The sequence below is a fragment of the Diceros bicornis genome, chromosome 26, assembly GCF_020826845.1.
Source record: "Diceros bicornis minor isolate mBicDic1 chromosome 26, mDicBic1.mat.cur, whole genome shotgun sequence".
NCBI classification, from domain to species: domain Eukaryota; kingdom Metazoa; phylum Chordata; class Mammalia; order Perissodactyla; family Rhinocerotidae; genus Diceros; species Diceros bicornis.
In genome coordinates, this window is record NC_080765.1 from 36,152,824 (window position 1) to 36,174,775 (window position 21,952).

The following is a 21,952-nucleotide window of genomic DNA, read 5'->3' on the forward strand; positions in this document are numbered from 1 at the left end:
CTAAACATAAGAATCTTAAAGGGGCTATATTAATATCAAACAAAGTAGACTTTAGGAAAAGGATCGTTACCAAGGATGAAGGAACATTTCATAACGTAAAGGGATCAATTCATCAAGAACACATAACAGAGCCTCAAAATACATAAAACAAAAACAGTACTGAAAGGAGAAATAAACAAATCCACAATAGTAGTTAGGGTTTTCAACATACCTCTCTGAGTAACTGATAGAACAAGTGCAAAGAAAACCAGTAAAGACATATAAGACTTGAACAACCTTATAAACCTACTCGACTTGATTGACATTTATGTAACAATATCCCACCCTCAAGGGTACATGAAACATTCATGGTCATTTAAGAAATGTATACATTTTCATGAGAGAGTATACTTTAAATAGTTTCAGTGTAATAGGTGAAAAAAACCAAAAATCAAAGTATACTCTAAGATCACTGGACCCTGAAATTCATAGTTTAGGAGTAAGTTCTTGGATTTCTTTAAATTTCTATTTTTTCAGTCTGAATGTGATCTAGTTAGTGTTAAGTTTAAATTCTCTTTTCTGGAAAATCCTCCAAATTATAATATTTGGGGGTCCAAATAAAATCTTCAACTTTTTGAAAGTGTAAGCATTTTGTTTCTGTTGAGAGTTCAGAAAGCATTCAGCAATCAAGCACCTACTCCACTTCTACAAGCACACAATTATGCAACCAGAGATTTCACTAGTTTATCAGTAAGTTGTTATTTAACCAAATTCCATTCCTTTGAAAAATGAAGAGACTAATAGATATAGAGAGAAAAATCTATGTTAGAAAAATTTATTAGAAAAGTAATACTTTCTCATTTTAAGAGTATGTCTAGTCAAGTATCACTTTGTTATTCTTGGCTTGAGAAAAACAGTAACATAAACATATGTATCTTTTTCATCATTTATATTTTATACATCAATCAAGAGCCACACAATTCTTTAGTACATTCAATAACTATTTGTGGCCAATTATTAGGCAACTTATTATTTCACTTTCGTTTCCATTTTATTTTACTAAGGAAACCTCTAAAATATCCTGGGTTTCTGACAGGTTCCTAGAGTATGATAAAATGAGTTTTATTTTTACTATTAATTTTAAGAGGCTTGGTTGAGATCACAAATCAATTTACTTCTTGTGTTCCACTTTTAAATTTGTTCATAATATATTATAATCCTACAACAGAATCAGATATCAAATCATAAGAAATTTTTGATTGTGTAGGATTCTTTTATTTAACAGTTAAAACTCTGTACATTCATCCAAAGGATTAACTTATTGAAAAGAAACATGCACAGAAGGAAATAAACCACACAAAATCCCCCAACAAACCTGACCCTTCAAATGTGGAATGCTGTTCACCCCTGGAATTTCATACATGCCACTCACAGGCTTCAGATTGGGACAACCATGAGGCTGCAGCATTTAAGGCCAACTATAAACCAAATAAATCCTAATTACCCATTTCCTTAAGTTGTCTAGGCTCCAAATCTCTGGGGTGCTGCCCTTCTCATTTATTTTTAGCAATATATTCTCTTTTTTTAACCGAAATTTATAGTACACAATAAAATATTTACACAATAAAATATTTAAAGAGGATTCAGATTAATTGAAAGACAACTTTTAGATTTGCCTCCCCACTCCCAGTGACCTTAAAGCATCATCTAAACAACTGCCATCACACCAAAATTTCAGAGAAGAATATTCTACAACACTAGACTGTTTCTGTTCTCACATATGCCAAAGGTCATTGTGAAACAACTTATCATATATATATATTTTTTAATATATATTTGTTTTTTAAAAGATTGTTTCTGAATTTAATCAATTTCTTTGTTAAATAATTGGGTTCATAATGAAAAAATTTTAATTTAGAGAAGTGACCATGACATAGATTTCCCGGAATCAAAAGAAAAAGAGTTTAAAAGACAACTCAGAGCAAGAAATCTCTTTAAACATAATAAATAACTGTTTTATTACTTCAAAATACCAAAAGTCTTCTGTATAGTACTTATCATATACATCAAATGCCTTAAAAGAGTCTCAGCAACCATATCTACTAGAATAATCTCTTCAGAACAAGTACATAAGAAGGAGAAAAATCTACAAATCAGTCCTTGATGACAGAGGGTTTGTTTAGGAGTTTACCAAATGGAACGACCCTGTTGGAATTCCTTCACGCAGCCTGTGAAAATGTCAGAACGGAGTCTGTTTTGGAGGTCGTAGTCCCTAGAGAGCTCTGAGTTCTGGCCTGTTTGTCTTTTCACATGCTTTAATATTTGAAAATCATTCCTTGTAGACACTGACTGATGCCCAGGGAATGCTAGGATTGTGGGAACTGGCAGTACCAACAAGGAGACAAACTTCATGGGAAATCAGTGCCTACCACATTTGCCCTCATGGCTCTCATCAGATAAGTTGCTCTTCAAATGTTATGAAGGTACATGGCGAGACATTAAGAAATTGCATGTCATTTTGATGTCTTTAAAAAGAAATACTTGTGGAAAAACGGGCAGCAATTACTGGAACTACTGAAAGAAACACTAAGTTATAAACCACCATGGTAAACACTGAAAAACTATATTCACTTAGTATGAATTGAAATACTACATTCTCAAAATATATATATGAATAACAAATAGTTATAAAGTGCTAATTATAGGGGCCAGCCCGGTGGTGCAAGCGGTTAAGTGTGCATGCTCTGCTGCGGCGGCCTGGGGTTCGCCGGTTCGGATCCCGGGCGCGCACCGATGCACTGCTTGTCAAGCCATGCTATGGTGGCGTCCCATATAAAGTAGAGGAAGATGGGCATGGATGTTAGCCCAGGGCCAGTCTTCCTCAGCAAAAAAAAAAAAAAAAAAAAAAGAGGATTGGCAGATGTTAGCTCAGGGCTGATCTTCCTCACACACACAAAAAATAAATAAATAAAGTGCTATGCCCACAGAGTTCTAAACACTTGACTTACATGAACTCATTTAATCCTCACAGCAACCCTATGAAGCAGGTACTAGTATGATCCCCATTTTGCAGATGAGGAAACTGAGGTAAAGGGAGCTATCTAATTTGTCTAAATTCACGTAACGAGTAATGGTGTAGCCTGGATCTAGACTCAGAGAGGGTGGCTCCAGAGTACGTACTCTTTATCACTCTGCATGCTGCCTCTTTCATGGTATTTTTACATCAAGCATGCAATGCTTGGTAACTATAACACATACTGAGTACTTATGATGTGCCATGTATATACTCATTACCATAAATGCTTTATTTCATTTAATCCTCCCAATAACCTATGAGGTACATCTAACATGAGTCCTATTTACAGATGAGAGCCTGACACCACAGTCTAGCGCAAGGGAGTGGGTACTAGGCTTGACTCCACGGCTCTCTTTCTTTAAGACGAGGTTGTTCTTTCTCTCAGTTATCTGCAAGAATCACCTCTAAATTAATTTTCTATATATAGTTGAAGGAATTACTTTCAAAGATATATGTGTCCAATAATTTTATGAGAATATACTACATTTTGAACTGCCAACATTGTACAAGGGCTTAAAATCTAAGAATTATTTTAGGGTAAGAGACACAATGATCATTCAATAAATGTTTTCTAACACTAAAAAGTGTCCGCATTTCCACTCTTGAAACAACCGATTTTTTAAAATACTTTGGGAGAGTTGAGCATTCTGATATAGCAAACTTTTCTTTTATGTAATACACGATGGTGGTTTGATCAAATAGTCCAATTGATATACTTCTTAACTGCTATGTTGGGATCAGGGCTTCTGTCCAAGAGGGTCTCCTATCTTGTAGCTATGAATCTCAAATCTGCAGAGTGCTCACAAATTCTATCATCTGTCAGTTTTTAAACCTAGCCTACAAGAACCAAAGGCAAGTTGTGAATCAGACTTTTTGCTTTTCTTGTTATATTTTTATTAAACATAGAGGTCATATATCAAAAATTAAGCTGGTGAAACAGCCAGCCAACTATTAGCATTTTCCTAATGAAAACAACAACATAAACAACCAGAAAGGAACATGAATAATTCGGGTTTTAAAAAAAGCTAAAATATCCTTTAACTGATAATCTGATGTTACCATAAAAACGTTAACACATACCTGCCAACCCCTGAAAACCATGAATAGGAAGATACTGCATATTCTAAATTAGATACATTATTTTTGAGGATAACACAAATTGAGTCAATTTCTCTTTTAAATATGAGGGGAAAGTCGGACTAATTGAGCGAGCTGGCATGTATGTATAATAATACATCTGTGAGGAACGTATTAAAAAGCGACATTACTAATTCATATCTATGGAAAATTCCACTGGTTAACTGAGATGGAAGTTACCTTCCATTCTTTCTGTTTCTGCTGCCCAATGAATAGCACAAGGCAAAAGTGATCATGAGAGATAAGAACAGACGATGTAATGAGGAAGGGCAGCCAGTGAAAGACACATGGGCTGAAAGCTACCATACGGATATTACAATGGGCATACCGCGACACAGAGAGCTTCTGAGACTTACCCATGCTCACAGACTGAGTCAGCAGAGGAGACTGGAGTCCTGACTCCCAAAAGACTACACTTCCTGTTAATAATAGCGAGGGCAGCAGGTGAGGGTAGCCAACAGTATGGATTAATTTAAAGGAGTTAGAAAAACATCGGGTATGATATTTGCTAATTAGTCTCAGTGATTAATGACCACAAACCAAAGAGAAAATTCCAATACATTTGTTATTCCAACATATTAGTCTTGTTGCTTTCTGTCACAATAGTACTTTATTACTGATGTCTTAACCAAGGAAGAAAAACAATCATGGATCACTTTTTTCCAGTACACCCTCTCTCTATATATTATATCAGGCTCTTTTACAGTTATGGTAGAGAGCAGGTATCCAATATCCACCCTTTCTCTTCCTTTTTAGCTAGCAGAGGTCTTTGTGGTTGGGTTAGGTGGCACACATAAGTAAAAAGTGCCTCGACTTAATGTTAATGAAGTCTCTTGGCCCAGTAGAGGGTCTGATTATAAATTAACTATCCAATTCCAAGTAGCCTTAAAAGGTCTAAATATGTAGGGGGTTACAGTTGAGTAATATTAACTAATCATTTACATTACATATGTTATCTTTTAACATTGTTTTCTGAGGGACAGGAAAGAATGCTTCTTAATAAAATAGTTTCAGTTTATTCACTGGTCCAGTGTCTAATATAAATCATATGGTAGACTCTAGTTTTATGAAAATTATCTCAAATAATCTATGTAAGAAATAATGTACTTCTATGACTCTATAACTCGAGAGAAGTCCTGCAAAAATTTTAAGTAAATATTTTTATAAGTTTAAGATAATGTGGTCTCATGCTAGATTAAACTGCTAATTACTATTATATTCTAAATCTTACTTTTAATAAATGTTAATTGTTGACACTCCAAGGGCATTTCTGCAAGAGGACACAACTTAAAGACTGGATCAATAACTCAAAATGTGGCTTCAGGGATGCTATAACTGGGGCCTATGGTCTTGCTGATGCACTTTTGAAACTGTAAGCTTCAGCTACTCCCTCAGTAATAAGTAAAGCATGCTTATTCTAGTGTTCTGACACTGCCAGCTACAAATAGGAGACTGTAAATTAATGCCCAGCCCCCTCCCTCCCTCTACACACACATTGCTTGGGTGTGCTCAGCAATGCACTGAAGCAAACTAAATCCTCAGTAATAGCAAAACTATCTAAATAAGAAACCTAGAGAAGAAAAAAGAAGGTGGACAGGGTTACAAGTGCTTACTTACGCTGTGAAACAAAACATGATATTTAATAGGAGCCTTTATAAAGACCACTGTGAAAGAGAGTACCTCACCTTTAAGCTACTTATACAGCTTCTTTTTCATTTCGAAGGGTTCAAGAGATTGTCAAAAACAAAAAGAGTGTGAGAACTACCAAAATGAATCAAGAATTTCATTTGCAGTTGTCAGGGGGTTCACAGCTGGCTTTTAAACTTTATAACTGTGTTTACTATATAAGTCCTAAAGCCTAATTTTTAAAAAAATATTAGAAACTAAGGAAAATTATATTCAAGGAGTATATATTTCTCTTCTCAGTCTAAGTATTTTTCAGTAACTCCTGAAAGCAGGAAAAGAAATTATCTAAATGTATCACAATGTTTATTAATATCTTGGAGAATTATTTTAAATATTCAAGATCCTAAATACGTTAAGAGTAAAGCCAATGACAAGATAATTTTACAGAAAATTATTCATTTCTATTACCTCCAGTTATACAAAGGGAAAGCAAGAATCCCACAGTTCCATGTCTTGGCTATTTAGCATCTATTTATTTCCTTCTCATTTATGAAACTATGAGAATTTCATGTCTGGCTGGCTGCTCCAGAGAAAATCCTTTCTTTCCCTCACCAATCTCCATTAGTCCATACCAGCTTGTGTACATTCTAAGGAACAGGGTTTTGCTCAAGACAAATGTTCATCACCTTTGTGCATTTCCAACACCTGGACTGACAGTAAGCCTAACAGGTTAATGAGGAGTGGGGAAATGTTTTCAAGGTAAACTGAACGAAAAGACCACTTGTGAACATATGCCACTTATGGCACAAGGCAAGCAGTTTTCTTTGGCTGGATTCCATGGGTAGGCAAAGTTCATCTGACTGTTTGCAAATGTATTAATTCCTGTACTGAATCCAATGCAAAGAGCCACCTTGTGTGAAACAAACTTTTGAATAAATTATTTCCTCTCTAGTAAATGATCATTCTAGAACAGAACAAGAGATGGTCTAAAATTGTTCAGTGTGATCAATTTAATGGATGGAAAATCTTAGGAAAAAAAATTTCAAGATGGGACTATCAACTCAAAAACCTAACAATTGTGGTAACTAGTAATACTAAAGTTTAAAATATAGAGTAACAAGTCTCTCCTCTTCACTGAGGTTTTAAACACGCTATTTCATAGTAAATACAGTTTCAAAAAGTCTGTTAATACAGGAAGAGAAAGGTGGCAAATACTCATTTTCCACCCACTTGATACGATTGACAGCTGGCTTGTGGTATATCTGTGGCCACGTTAACATGATTGAGCCTCATCTTCAGGGATGTACCAAGGAGTATTAAAATACCAACCTGTCTGATAAAAGGGGCATCTATGTCAACTTATCTGCTTACTCTATGATAACGCTGGCAATGACTTAAAAGCTTAAATTCATCAACCAGTTACACTTATCAGTCTTGCAAATAACCTCATGAATGAAAAGCTTCATCCTCACGGTGCCATCTAAGTGTGGGCACAGGCAGAGCTGGAGCTCTCTCATGTAAGTTATTTCCATCTACATTGCCTTTCCCTGCTTTTAAAAAGCTATCTGCAACTTATAACATCTGAGCTTTTCCTATTTAAACAATGGAAGAACTAACTGCCCCTTTGACTGATTTCTCTTTTTTCCCCCAGTGTTAACCATCTGAAGGAATGTTAATATTGAAACATGAAAATGGATCTATTGTGTGTATAAAATGTCAAAACAAAGCTCAATTTCCCTGTGTGTGCACTGTTTTAGTAAAGTTACATTATCTGTGTGTTTCTATATATTCACTTTCCTTTATGAAGGACTCACTTGTTGGGAAGAGTTAACTGCCTAAATGGTTGCCTTACTTTTGAGGTGCTACTAACTACAGAATTATTTTGGCCACATTCAGGGATAAAGGAAAACCCTAGCTTATCTTTACCAAACATCTTTCATAGTTACTCCAGTAGTGGAAATATTTTGCCACTCCACTACCACTGCCAACATAAATATTAATCAAAAATAAGAGAAGATCTTGGAATCATCACTTAAATGTCAACTTCTTTTTCTTTGTAAAGTTTCTTTATAAACTATTTGGTGACACAATCCTTCTATCCACTAATTCCAAATTGAAATATTTTCATTTTGTCCCCCAAAAGAAAAGAAATTAATTCTAACAAGTGAAATCCAAATGCTTACAGACAACAATAAAACACAATCACCAAGAAAATATCTAAACTTGATTATTTCATAGTATCAAAACAGTATTTTGTATTAATTAATTTTGAAGCTAACATCTAAATTTGTATATGGTATGATTTAAACATGGCATTAAGAAGACCTAAAAAAATGAAGAATAAACGTGAGAAAATCTTAAAGGTAAGAAAGTTAGTTCTTCCACCTGTATACTGCTTGATGTGATTCTACTCTACTCACATAACTGTATCAAAATACTAGGTTTCCCATAGCTGTACAAGGATTCCATTTATGCTCTGGAATGTATATGAATTTAAATTAGGCTGATCTATCATCAGCCTGAAATTAGAGTGCATGCCTGAATATAAGGTATGGTTTTTAACTTCCTGAAGTCACTTATTAGAAAAGAGGAGTTTGTCTCATATTTGAGTCCTTACACAGTACCTCATTTATGAGATGCTCTCTCATTTATTTAATATTGAACAAAAAAGTATTTGAGGAAGAAAATGCATTAGCTTAAAAATCAACTTCATTTGAAACTAGTTTTAGGATGTTTATAGAAATATCTTAATAGAATCAGAAAAAACGGGAGGAGAAAAAAATCAACACATTAATTATTCCCAGGTTATAACCTTAAAATTTAAAGTGTTAGATGTTGTTACAAAGAAGAGTTTCAAAAACTCTTTTTAGGGGGCCGGCCCCATGGCTTAGCGGTTAAGTGCGTGTGCTCTGCTGCTGGCAGCCCGGGTTCGGATCCCAGGCGCACACCGACGCACTGCTTCTCCAGCCATGCTGAGGCCACGTCCCACATACAGCAACTAGAAGGACGTGCAGCTATGACATACAACTATCTACTGGGACTTTGGGGGAAAAAAATAAATAAATAAAATTAGGAAAAAAAAACTCTTTTTAAAAAGGAGTCAAATACTATTCTCTTAGAAAGAACACAAGTAACAGTACAGTCACGCGTCACTTAATGACAGGGATATCTTCTGAGAAATGCGTTCTTAGGCAATTTCATTGTCATGCGACATCACAGAGTGTATTGAAGGAGAACAAAATTTGCCACTCCAAAATGTGTCTCTTTAACATGAGGATTATTTTAGGTGGGTTATTTATTTATTTATTTATTTGGTGAGGAAGATTAGCCCTGAGCTAACATCTGTTGCCAACCCTCCTCTTTGCTGAGGAAGACTGGCCATGGGCTAACATCCGTGCCCCTCTTCCTCTACTTTATATGGGACACCGCCACAGCATGGTTTGATGAGTGGTGCGCAGCTCTGCGCCGGGATCTGAACCTGTGAACCCCGGGCCACCGAAGCGAAGCTCGCAAACTCAACCAGTATGCCACCGTGCCGGCCCCTGAGGCTGGTTATTTTTAAGAAACAAAAGACTCAGAAAGTTTATCTTGCTACCTACCCTGTTAACTGCCTAAAAGAATTCAAATCAAAAACTTGTCTCAGGAAGCAAGCTATTACCTTAATAAAACATGAACTAGGTGGTAGACAAGGAGGAACCTAGAAACACCTGTTTGCTCAGCTCCCCACTGTGTTCTTCTGTTTCTGTGTGGCCAAACACTTGTTTTCCAAACTTTGCTCCTTTGCATCTACCTGTGAATTGACTTCCTTCCCTTTGAAGTCCCTGACTCTCCCCACCCCCAACATGTTCTTTTGTCTTTAGTGCAGAATGGTATTTAAGATGAGGGCTTCGGCCATTTTGGCAAGTTACTTGGTTTTCTTGGGTTTCTCCAATGTATACATGTTATTAAACTTTTGTGGGCCGGCCCCGTGGCTTAGCAGTTAAGTGTGTGCACTCCGATGCTGGCAGCCCGGGTTCAGATCCCAGGCGCGCACCGATGCACTGCTTCTCCGGCCATGCTGAGGCCACGTCCCACGTACAGCAACTAGAAGGATGTGCAACTATGACATACAACTATCTACTGGGGCTTTGGGGAAAAAATTTAAAAAAAAAAAAATTATAAACTTTTGTTTGTTTTTCTCCTGTTAATCTGTCTCATGTCAATTTAATTCTTAGACCAACCAGAAGAACCTAGAAGGGTAGAGGAAAATTTCTTCCTCCCCTACAGTACTTACACAAACCTAGATGGCATAGCCTACTACACACCTAGGCTATATGGTATGATTCTTATGGGACCACTGTCATATATTCAATCCGTCATTGACCGAAATGTTGTCATGCAGCGCATGACTGTGTTAATTCTAGAGAAGTAACTGGGTAGCTAAGGGACAAGACTGGGAGGGTGACCACTTTTCACTGTGTATCCATTTTTACGCTTTACATTTTAAGCCATGTGAATGTATTACCTACTCAAAAAAAAAAAAAAAAAAACGGATGATTAAATTCTAAAACAGAAACTAGAGCCCCATAAAATGTTATAACCAATCACAAATCAAACATGAGGGATTATGTTAAAGAGGTTATGAATATACAACTATAAGACACACAAAACAAAAGAAATTCTGGCCCCACGGTTTTCTGAATGGTACTTGTAGTTGAGACATAAAATCTTCAGTGTCAGATCACGCATGTATTCAAAAACTGCTGTAAGTCAAACAAAAGAGACAGAAATGAAGATATGCCCCGGATTTCAGTGCTAAATGATGCAAAGGGTTCTACTGATGATAAAAACACTTACCACAGAGATTCATGGATAAAGTCTGAGCAAGATGGTTTTATGAAATATGAGCATGGATAAAGCAATCCTTCTATATTATTGCACTGCTTCATAAAATGTGACTTTAATTATGTACATGTAATTAAATTAATAAATTAAAAATTCTACTATTTCATCTACCTCCCTACAAGTTTATAAGGGGAGACTACTTCATATTTGGGCTTACCTTATATTCAGGCATACATATTCAAGAGACCATTCTTACAAGACAACGTGGTGAGCTGTATCAAGTAAATCACCACAGAGTATAAACTTTCCCCACACACTTCCCTCTTCTGCAACATACGACCATTTTCTTGAGCAACTGTATATTATTGCAATTTTATGCCAGTTCAACTCTATTTTTTTTGAGGGTAATAATTTGAACATTATACCGGTCCAAGCATATTATGTAAATTTGATCACATGTAGTCATGTTTCAGTAAATGTGGTTATACTCTCTCAGCCATTGTCTAAGACAAAGCTAGGCTCCTAATTGATGGAAGGTTCTAAAGCCATCACCAGTCAACCACAGCCTCCTGAAGGCTTTGACAGTACCTTAGCCAAAATATTGCTTTTTACCAATCAAACTGGACAAGGCTTGTGGCTAACAACAAGAAACAAAAGCAAGTATTAGATGTCTTATTTGAAGGGAAACCCAGTATACTTGAAAGACATGTACTAAAGAACTAAGAATAGTAGCATATATCTTTTATCCATTTTCCTGCATAAGATAAGGCCAATAATGCAAAGGATTGGGAAATACTCAGAACCCAGAAAAATATGTACAAGGCATGTAAGGAAGTGTTTTACAGGGAAACAGTTTTATTTCTTCTGGCTTTTAACAGTGAAGTTAAAAAAATATATTTGTGAATGTATGACTCATGAGAACTGTGGAAAGCACAGTAAATCCAGTTGAAATTATTAATTCTGCCCTTTAATATGTATGTTTAGCATGTTTGTAAATTTTGACATTTTATATTTGTTACCTTTTATGTTTTAAGTATTAAAAATAAGTGTATCCTCTATCTCCATTTACATTAAAAACTGACAGTATTTTGTTTTCTGGAGACTCTAGGATGCCTCTGTGATCAATGAAAATTTCCTGAACAGATAACAAATGAATAGAAAATATTCATTTTGTATACAAGGATGAGCCAGCCAAAGACTGAGAACATGGTCATATTCTATACCTATTACATAAAAAATACTCAAATAAAAAATTCTTGCTTTCTTAGTGATCAATAAGATAGCTCAAATTTTGCCAATTCTGAAATGAAGAGTAACACATTGGAGATGGGGAAAGTAGGAGGAGAATCCAGTCAAATTCACAATCTACTTTCCCTGGAATCAGCATAGGAAGCTCCTTTCCAACGCCATTCTAGCATGAAGTCTGCTTGTGCTAAAATGGCTGAATCTAAGGCTTATTTCCAAAGATAATGTTGCTACCAAAGAAACTTACAGGGGAAATAACAAAAGAATTGGATAGAAAGTGAAATTCTGCCTGTTACTGAAAACCAGCCAGTACCCCTATGAGGTCTTCTTTGTGACAGACTGCTGAATGTAACTGACAAAAAAAATTACTACCAAAGCACAAAGATGTAAGCCTTTAAATAAAAGTTCCCTGCACATGCTGAAGAACTCACCATTCTTCCTTTCGTTCAGAGGGGGTAAGTGCTGACTGGACTGTAAGGAGAGTTCCTGGAATTCGTGGGCAACCGCTTCACTTTGAGGACTTGGAGCAAGATGGGCTAAAGGTCCCAATTCATCCTCAGTGTCTAACGCCCCTGTGTGATCCATCGTGTTCCAGCCACCGGCAACAAGGGGTACGAGACACCTCTTAAATGTGGCCTGTTGAAGAGACTGTCAAAATAAAGAATGTGTAAATAGATGGTACATGTATTTTTCTCCAATTTGCACAGAAGTATTAACATGGGAACCCTGGGTTCTATTTCAGGTTCACTGCTGTGTGGCAATTGCCAATTCATTTATCTTCTCTGGACCTCAGGTTCCTTGTCCAACACTCAGGAATAATATACTTCCCATCTAAAAAAGCACTTACTAGGTAAATAAAAGTTGAAGGGTATTTTGTATAATTTCTTGTACTACAGATTAAACCAAGTTATAGTTATTGGTGTCATTACCTAAAGATTTTAATGCATCCTAAAACGAGACAAAAGTCAACTAATGCTGATGATTATTTTTTATTTAAAAGCAGTTCAGCTTGAAAATCTATCTTAACTCCTACAAATCAAACAACTTTACATTAAGTCAACATTCACAGCAACCAGCAATGTTTCAGACAATGACTCCTCCATCAGCCTGGGTCTCAGAGAGAGAACAGGGAACAGAACTCTCAGCTAACCCACAATGGATATATAGTTCATGACAAAGAAACAAAACTTTACCTTAAGCTACTGAGATTTGGGGTTATTATCACAGTATAACCTGGCCCACCCTGACTGATACAGAAATCGGTAACAGAAGTACCAAAGACACAACAAAAACCCTAAATATGTGACACTGGCTTAAGGACTGAGCAGTGGGCAGGAAGAAAACTGTTATTGAAAGCTGAAAGCTAAAAGGATGGCGGTCCATACTATGTTGTGGCAAAACATTTGATGAAACTGTTGCCTGCTTAGTAGCATTCCATACCACAGTTTGTTCATCCACTCACCTACTCACGGACATTTGAGCAGTTTCCAGTTTTTGACTATTACAAAGAAGCTATGAACATACTTGTACAAGTATTTATACGGATATATGCTTTCACTTATCTTGGGTAAATACCTAGGAGTGAAATGGATGAATTACACGGCAGCCGCATGTTTAAATTTTAAAGAAACTAACAAACTATTTTCCAAAGCGGTTGTGCCATTTTGCATTCTTACCAGAAGTGAACGAGAATTCCAGCTGTTCCACATCCTCACCAACATTTGATTACGGTCAATCTTTTTTATTTTGGTTATTTTAATGGGTATGTGGCGGTATCTCATTGTGGTTTTAATTTGCATTTCCCTAACGATGTTGAGCATCTTTTAATATGCTTATTTGCCATCTATATATCTTCTCTGGTTAAGTATCTGATCAAATCTTCTGTTCATTTTTAAAATTAGGTGGTTTATTTTCTTACTGTTTTGAGTGTTCTTTATATATTCTGAATAAAAGTCCTTTATCAGATGTGTGATTTGTAAATATTTTCGCCCAGTCTATGGCTTATCTTTTTATGCTCTTTATAGTGTTTTGCAAAGAGCAGCTGTTTTTAATTTGATAAAGTCCAATTTATCAATTTTTTCTTTTTTTTTGTTTTTTGTGAGAAAGATCAGCCCTGAGCTAAGATCCATGCCAATCTTCCTCTTTTTGCTAAGGAAGACTGGCCCTGAGCTAACATCCGTGCTGATCTTCCTCCACATTATGTGGGACGCCGCCACAGCATGGCCTGACAAGTGGTGCATCGGTGCACGCCTGGGATCCGAACCCGGGCTGCCAGCAGCGGAGTGCACGCACTTAACCGCTATGTCACAGGGCCGGCCCCTATTTTCTTTTATGGATCATGTTTTTAGTGCTGTAGCTAAGAAATCTCTGATTAAGCCAAGGTCACAAAGATTATCTCCTATCTTTTCTTCTAGATATTTTACAGTTTTACCTTTTACTTTTAAGTCTATGATCCACTTTGAGTTAATTTTTATATTTGCTGTGAGATATGAATCAAAGATTTTTGTTTTTGGCATAAGGATATCTCATTATCCCAGCACTATTTGTTGAAGTGGTTATCTTTTCTCAATAAACTGCCTTTGCATCTGTATTGCAAGCTAATTGACTGTGTGTATGTAGATCTATTTATTGACTCTATATTTAGTTCCCAGAGAGGAGAGAGCCACAAAAGAGGAGCCCCTAAATTTTGTGTATAAACTTTGCCCAAGTCTCTGGCTGACCCCCAAATTATGCATATTTAGGGTAGACTCCCAAAAGCCCAGCTAAGGCAACAAGAACAGAACTGAGATTTCAGGTGCTGCTCACCATAGGAAAGACAGAGTGTGCAAAAGTGAGTTCAGCAAAGTTAACTGCCTGCTAAAATAAAATAATACTCTTAAGAGGGAACCTAACAGAATCCAGCGTCTCTACAACTGTCCACCCAGAATTCTATATCCAACAAAAATACCCTTTAATAATGAAGGCAAAATTGTCACCAGCAGACACACACTACAAGAAATGCTAAAAGAATTTCTTCAGGTGGTAGGGAAGTGACACCAGATAGAAACTTGGATCTTAGGAATGAAAAGCATTAGAAATGGTAAACATGTAGATAAATACCAAAGACTAGTTTTTCCTCTTGATTTCTTTAATACCACCATTCAAAGTAAAAACTATAACACTGTGTTATATGGGGTTGTGTTATAGAGTTTATAATGTATGTAGATGTAACATACATGAAAATTATAGCATAAAGGGTGGGGGATGGGTAACCATGTCACAACATTCTTACATTTCTATACATTATAAGGAAGTTGTACAGTTTTAACTTGAAGTAGACTGAGAAGTTAAGGTTATATATTGTAGTTCCTAGAGCGACCACTAAAAAAACAAACAAAAAAATACAAATAGTTTTAACTAAAAAGCCAATAGGAAAATTAAAAAGGAATTATAAAAATACCCAACCTCGGGGCCAGCCTGGTGGCATGGTGGCTAAGTTCACCTGTTCTGCTTCGGCGGCCTGGGGCTCACCAGTTCAGATTCTGGGCGTGGACCTACGCACCACTCATCAAGCCATGCTGAGATGGCGTCCCACATAGAGCAACTAGATGGATATACAACTATGACATACAACTATCTACTGGGGCTTTGAGGAGGAGAAAAGGAGGAAGACTGGCAACAGATGTTAGCTCAGGGCCAATCTTCCTCAAAAAATGAAAAACTTCGATCTAAAAAGAAAGAACAGAGAAACAAAAAAAGAGATGAGACAAACAAAAAATAAACAGTAAAAGAGACACAGATCCAACCTGATCGACAATTACATTAAATGTAAATGGACTAAACACTATGATTAAAAGACAGAGATTGGATATAATGAATTTTAAGAAGTCTAAAAACGTATGCCTATAAGTGACATACCTTAAATATGAAGATTTAAATAGGATGGAAGTAAATGGATAGAAAAAGACAACTCATGGTAACAAGAAGCCCAGGAATGCTAGAATGACTACATTAACATCAAATAAAGTAGATCTCAAAAAGATGTGTTAGGTAGGTGAATTTTCACGTAAAATGATTTATTTTGCTATGGAATATTAAAATATGACTCCTAGGTTTTTTTCAAAACTATGAATTTTTATTTCAAATAATTTATTCATATAAAATAAAATCTGTTCACAGCAAATTAATCCTAAGATACAAGTACCATAATGCTCTAAAATTGTAAGATGTACAAACTCTGATCGTTTGTGCTAATGATTTGGAAGATCCTTTAGGCATAAGATTTTAAAATATTTTCATGCAATACTATCTATTCTTCATATTGAAGAATTTTTTCAACCTATTATTCCTTGACATTATGTTCACCTTAAACTCCTACACATCCCTCCAAATTAAGAAAATTATAAGCTAAGAAAATCTTTACAAAATTTAGCAAAAAGAATAAGTGTTCAAAAAAAATTTCACTTAATATTCATGAACATTTTTGATGCAGTATGGACTATATCTATTCTTAAATTCTACTATTAAGTTTGCAAGCTGTCACCTAATATCTATTTAACTGCTTGATAATTTTCTTTTGAAATTGAAATCCAACATCAAACATAAAGAAACACTCTCTGTCCAGTAGTCTCTAATTGAGATGTTAAAGAAATGGCATTAGAATGGATTCTTTCATTGAATCATAATTTAGTTATGGAAGTAAAGCAATCATTTAGCCTTAAGTAGACAAACTGATAAAATATTAATTTGTCTAGAACTGACAGAATAAATGAATATGGAGTTAATATCTTACACATCCCAATAACATAACTTCATTCTAAAATGAAACTAATCCAATATTTATCCAGCACTTGGTCAAAGCACAGCACAACCCTAGTAAGATCAACCTGGGATATGCCTTCTGTTCTCAAAAAACAAACCACTTCACTGTCAGATACCATGCCAGAGACAGAAAAAATAATACAGAAAAAAAATAAGAGGCATCACACTTTCCTTTGTTCATCTACTGATTCACTCACACCTTTTTTCTGAATGGAGTCAAAATAACATCAACAATGATCTTATATTTAAAAAGATGCTGGGCTATTAGGCTTAGTCCCCAAATCAGTGCTAACATTTGTTTTGAAAAAAGTAAAGTCCAAAGCCAAATCTCTTTCCACTGTACCTTCTTGCTCGTAATGACTAATTCACATGAAATATTAGTAAACAAAGTGGTATATAATCACTGCTATATAAAAGAAATGCTAAATAACAAACTAGTTCAAAGAATACCAATATGAAACTTCAGAAGTTTATTTAATACATAATCAGCCAAATGCAGACAGGCAAAATATCCATATATACTCAACAAAAAATGTTTTAGCAAGAGCAAAACTATTGTCTCTGCCCTTTAAGCTCCGCTGAATTACAAACGTTAGGAGAACACCTGGCTAACAGCCAGTAAAAACAAATTTCTAAATTCAAACAAGATAAAACTTGGATCAAGAAGTTCAAAGACAAAGTTAATCACACACACAAAGGAATTCCTTACATTAGAAGAGTATTTACTATTAGGTCCTATGATCAACCAAGTTGAAAATTTCATATCAAATGCACTTTTGAGAAACAGAATTTTGTGTCATTGGATTGGGTAAATTAGTAATGTCAACCCTAGGTTATTTTATGTTATATGTTCTTCCTCCAAAGTTCCTGGTGACAATTTGTTAAATATCTAATGTTAGAGTTCAAAATTTATTTACTAATATAAGAACAAACTCCTGTCAATTGTATGTATGAAAATATTTCCTTAATAATATTACTATTTCTGTATTAATTGCCTTCTAAATGAAATTTCTTAAGGGTATCAAGAATTCAGGATCAAATCTGTTTACATTTTCATATAAATAACATTCATCTTCCAGTTTTATAAGCGGGGAAAGAAAGAATTGCAGAAAGGAACACTTTATCCAGTCTGTCCATATTCAATTTTAACAATTAGGATAGAACCAGAAAACCAGAGTTCTAAAATTACATGTTTCTACACAAATATTATTTTACTACATACTACTTTCATTAACTCTTATCATGAAAAGTGTGTTTGTTTCTCTAATTTTTTCTAACTTAATTCCTGATTTGATTACTTGAATGCTCTTATATTTAAAAAGACTGTGTAAGTTCACAGAATTACAATATTTTAGCTGAAAGGTATCTGAGAACCAATGTCTAGTATATGTGCATCTCAACCCTCCTCACAATATGATAATCATTTGAGGAACTTAAAAAAAGAAATCCCTGATGCCTGGGGGTAAAGAGGGAGGATCTCCAGAGATTTTGATACAATTAGTCTCGGACAGAGCGATTCTACTGTGTAGTCAGTGTTGAGAATCACTGATCTAGTGGTACCCCCTTATTTTATAGATGGGATAAATCATTTGCCTAATGAGTGGCAAGAGAGGTCAGAAGCAAATTATTACAGCATGTGTGAAAAATAATAGAATATAAGTAGGTACAAAGTGCCCTGGGAACCTAAAGAATTAAATGTCTCATTGTATTTGGGTAAGTTAGGAAAGTTTTCAAGGATGAATAGGAGTTTGCAGGCACAGAAGTTTTTCTCATGAGTAAAAGTATAGCAGCATGAACAGTTACCACTTGACAGCAAAAAGTTGGATGGGGCTAGTGTATGAAGGGCATGACCTGGAGTGGCAGAAGATAAGGCTGGTCAGTTAAAGCACAGTCGTGAAGGCATGTGGACTGCTCAGATCTCTATTTCAGCAAGACAATTCTGGCAATTCTAGGTTACTAATAAAATCTCATGCTGAGATGCTGAGGGACTAAGTTAAGATAGCGGAAATGCAGAAAAGGGAATAAATTCAAATAATATTTAAGAGGCAAAATTTCAAGGCGTGAGGACTGGCTCATCGGAAAGGTAAAGGAGAGTAAAGAGCTGAGGGTGGCTGAGGGTTCCGGGTTTGGGAAGCTGGAAAAGCTGGTAGTATCACTACAGCAAGGAAGGGATGCACAGTAGTGGGGAACATGCGTGTTCACTTGGAGAAACTACAAGCCCCCTAGGAGGGAGCTCTGAAAAAAGGGTGTGGCTGGAAAGACAGCTATTTATTTTAGGCAAATCACTTAACCTCTCAGGATCCAGTTTCCAAATTTAAAAAATGGGAATGAGATATGAAAAAAAGAAAAGGGAAGAATATTTACTACATTTCTATTCAGTTTGGCACTAAGACTATTTCCACACTTCCCTTAATTTTGCCCAAATGATCTCTCTGTGGGTATTGTTCTTATTTTACAGATGAGGAAACCAAGGCTTGGCGAGATTAAACAAATTTGAGAGACTAGCCTCAAAGCCGGGATTCCAACTTAAGAGCCCATATTCCTTCCACAATAACATGACATTTATGTGCCAAAATGCAAATAAGTTGGAGCAAATAATTGAGAGAGACAGATATTATTGGGGGAAGAGTGAGTGGTGAGGAAGAGGGAGATGAAGCTGTGAAAAGATCCATTTGTACAATTCTTTAGCATACATATTGAAGGCCCAGGGCATTAGGCACTGTTCTGGGCACTGGGGTTCCAATGACAACTCAATCATAACCCTTGTATCTCCTGGAGGTAAAGACCTTGTCAATCAAGCAATTATAAAACAACATTCGTGCTTAATAGGAGCTAGTAGAACACACCTGCTTCATGGCAGATGACGGAAACACTCTCTTCTTATTGTTCCATTTTAGCAAACACTTAGAAGGTAATTGGAATTAAACTCCAGACTGAAGAAAAAGAAATCTACAGTCGCAGATATACTGGATATAAACAGGACATGTTTTTGACATCAGGCTATAATTCTTTCAAATAACTTCTAAGCAGGGTTTTTATTTGTAGCAGTTGGATTTTTATGTGTAGCCATTAAATACACAGCAAAAATGTACTATAAATACACCAAATACTGACAATACACTGTATAGAAAAAGTTACATAACTGTTCTTCTATGCTTAAGTGGTTGTTATAGTTCTAAAAATGCCAATGTGATGATTTATTTTTTAACTTGTTTACTGTAGATTTGTTTCAAATGAACATAACATGGAGCAAATTGCATACTTAACATCCTACAAAATGATGCACTTTTTTTAAAATTTTATTTATTTACTTTTTTCCCCCAAAACCCCAGCAGATAGTTGTATGTCATAGCTGCACATCCTTCTAGTTGCTGTATGTGGGACATGGCCTCAGCATGGCTGGAGAAGCTGTGCGTCGGTGCGCGCCGGGGATCCGAACCCGGGCCGCCAGCAGCGGAGCGCGAGCACCCAACCACTAAGCCACGGGGCCGGCCCAAATGATGCACTCTTAAGTACTGTAACTAATACCTAAGAAAATAGTGTTTTTGAAATATTCACTGTGATCTATAAACAAAAATTTGAATTAGCAAGGGTTTACTTGCTAATTTACTTGCTAAAAAACACATGTGTCTTTTAAATTACTATATAAAAAGACATAAAGAACTATAAAATTTTATTTGTTCTCCAAGTAAAATGGCCAAAACTCAAGTCTTTTTAGCTTGAACAACTGTATTTTCCAAGTTTATTCAAGATGAATGATTCTCAGAGAATAAGAATTGATTAGAAGATTTATTTTAAGCTGAAATGATTTCCATATTTAGCAAATATTGCGTTAAAAACAAACTCTAATTTTGTTGAACCATAAATTAGCATTTGATTTAAATGCTAAGAAGTAAATATTTGTAAACAGATTAAACAAATGTTTTATTTAACAGATAAAAAACACACTGCACTCCTATTTCTAAATTCTCTAAGACAGGGAGGGAAGGAAGAAGGGAAAAGGAAGAAGAGAAGAGGGAAAGAGGAAGAAAGGGGAAGAGAAAGGGACACTAACAAGAGGGAAGTCTCTATTTTCTAGCTCTTTACTTTCTCGATATTAGGAATCAGCAGAATTTAAATTTAAACAAAGATATTTTGCTAAATTCAAAAGTATTACCAAATACATGAAAAAAACCCGAAGTTTAAGTTACCTGTCCAAGATATGACTAGATAAGAGGCAGAGCTGGGATCATGAGTTCCCTAACATATAATCCAGTTCTTTGGTACTGCACCAGAGGACAAACTCTCTTGTCTGAGGCAACCACGCCAGGTGGTTAGTTGTACATTGAAAAAACTCAGAAGTGGAGTCATTAAAAATGATACACATAAATCTTAAAACATCTTCTTTTAAATCAGAGTGCACAGATGTCCATTCGTTTACCAGTCTTCCAATATAGGGACAAGGCCTTCTCTTTGCAGATGTGTCAGCTCTCTGGCATAAACCACTACGTCTATGATTTTTAGTTTTTGTTTCTTTAAAGTGGAACAAAAATTTACCGGATTTTGAGCACAGAATTTGTCTACATTTTTACAATTTTCAACCCAATTTTTTTAGTTTCTTGCCCCACCCAATTCAATAGTATTAAGTAACATGCCTTTGTGTTTCCAAATAGTTAACTTTTTTTACACTCATATTTCATCAGTTTGCATAATATTTAGTTAAACTACATAATTACGATTACTACTGCTATTGGCATAAACAGATTTAGGAATAAACACAGGTGACTTCTGGTCAGCATACAACTTAATTAGTGAGAACAGAAATGCATCAACAGACCTCAGTGTCATATCTTAGCCATGACCATTCAGTATGTCCTGGGACGAAGGGATGGGAAAAGGTGGTAATCCAGCAAACTGGACAAGTGGAGGATGGTTTGCTGGACAAGTGGAGGATGGCTAAGAGAGGTTCTAGTACAAAGCATTTTAAAGATTTATGTTGATGCCACGGTCATCTCAAATTAGAAACTTGAGTCTTTTTAAGTTTTCTGGATTCTATTAATACGAATTACTACTTAGATATTATTTCATTACTAACTTTATGCAAAATGTGTTAATATTATATTCTGAGACAACAATTCAGGGTACATACCAAATAAAAGTTCATATTCAGAGTTTTATAACAGCATTCTAGCAGGTAGTACAACTATAAATAAGTTTCTAATGCCATTAGTTAAATGTGAAATAATCTATTCTCATTGTGTCATAGTCCTTCAAAGTGTTTGTGAA

The 21,952-nt window shown here is 35.6% G+C and overlaps 1 protein-coding gene across 6 annotated transcripts in view; it reads right to left on the reverse strand.

Moving 5' to 3' along the window:
- MRTFB (myocardin related transcription factor B) overlaps positions 1-21,952 on the reverse strand; it is a 186,934-nt gene that overhangs the window by 109,511 nt on the left and 55,471 nt on the right. For all 6 annotated transcript variants that reach the window (XR_009224118.1, XM_058570019.1, XM_058570018.1 and 3 more), the window contains one exon: positions 12,319-12,535. Coding sequence is in view for 5 of the 6 variants with exons in the window: in XM_058570019.1 (XP_058426002.1) it covers positions 12,319-12,535 (217 nt within the window). In the remaining variant the exon portion in view is untranslated. The remainder of the gene's footprint in view (positions 1-12,318; positions 12,536-21,952) is intronic.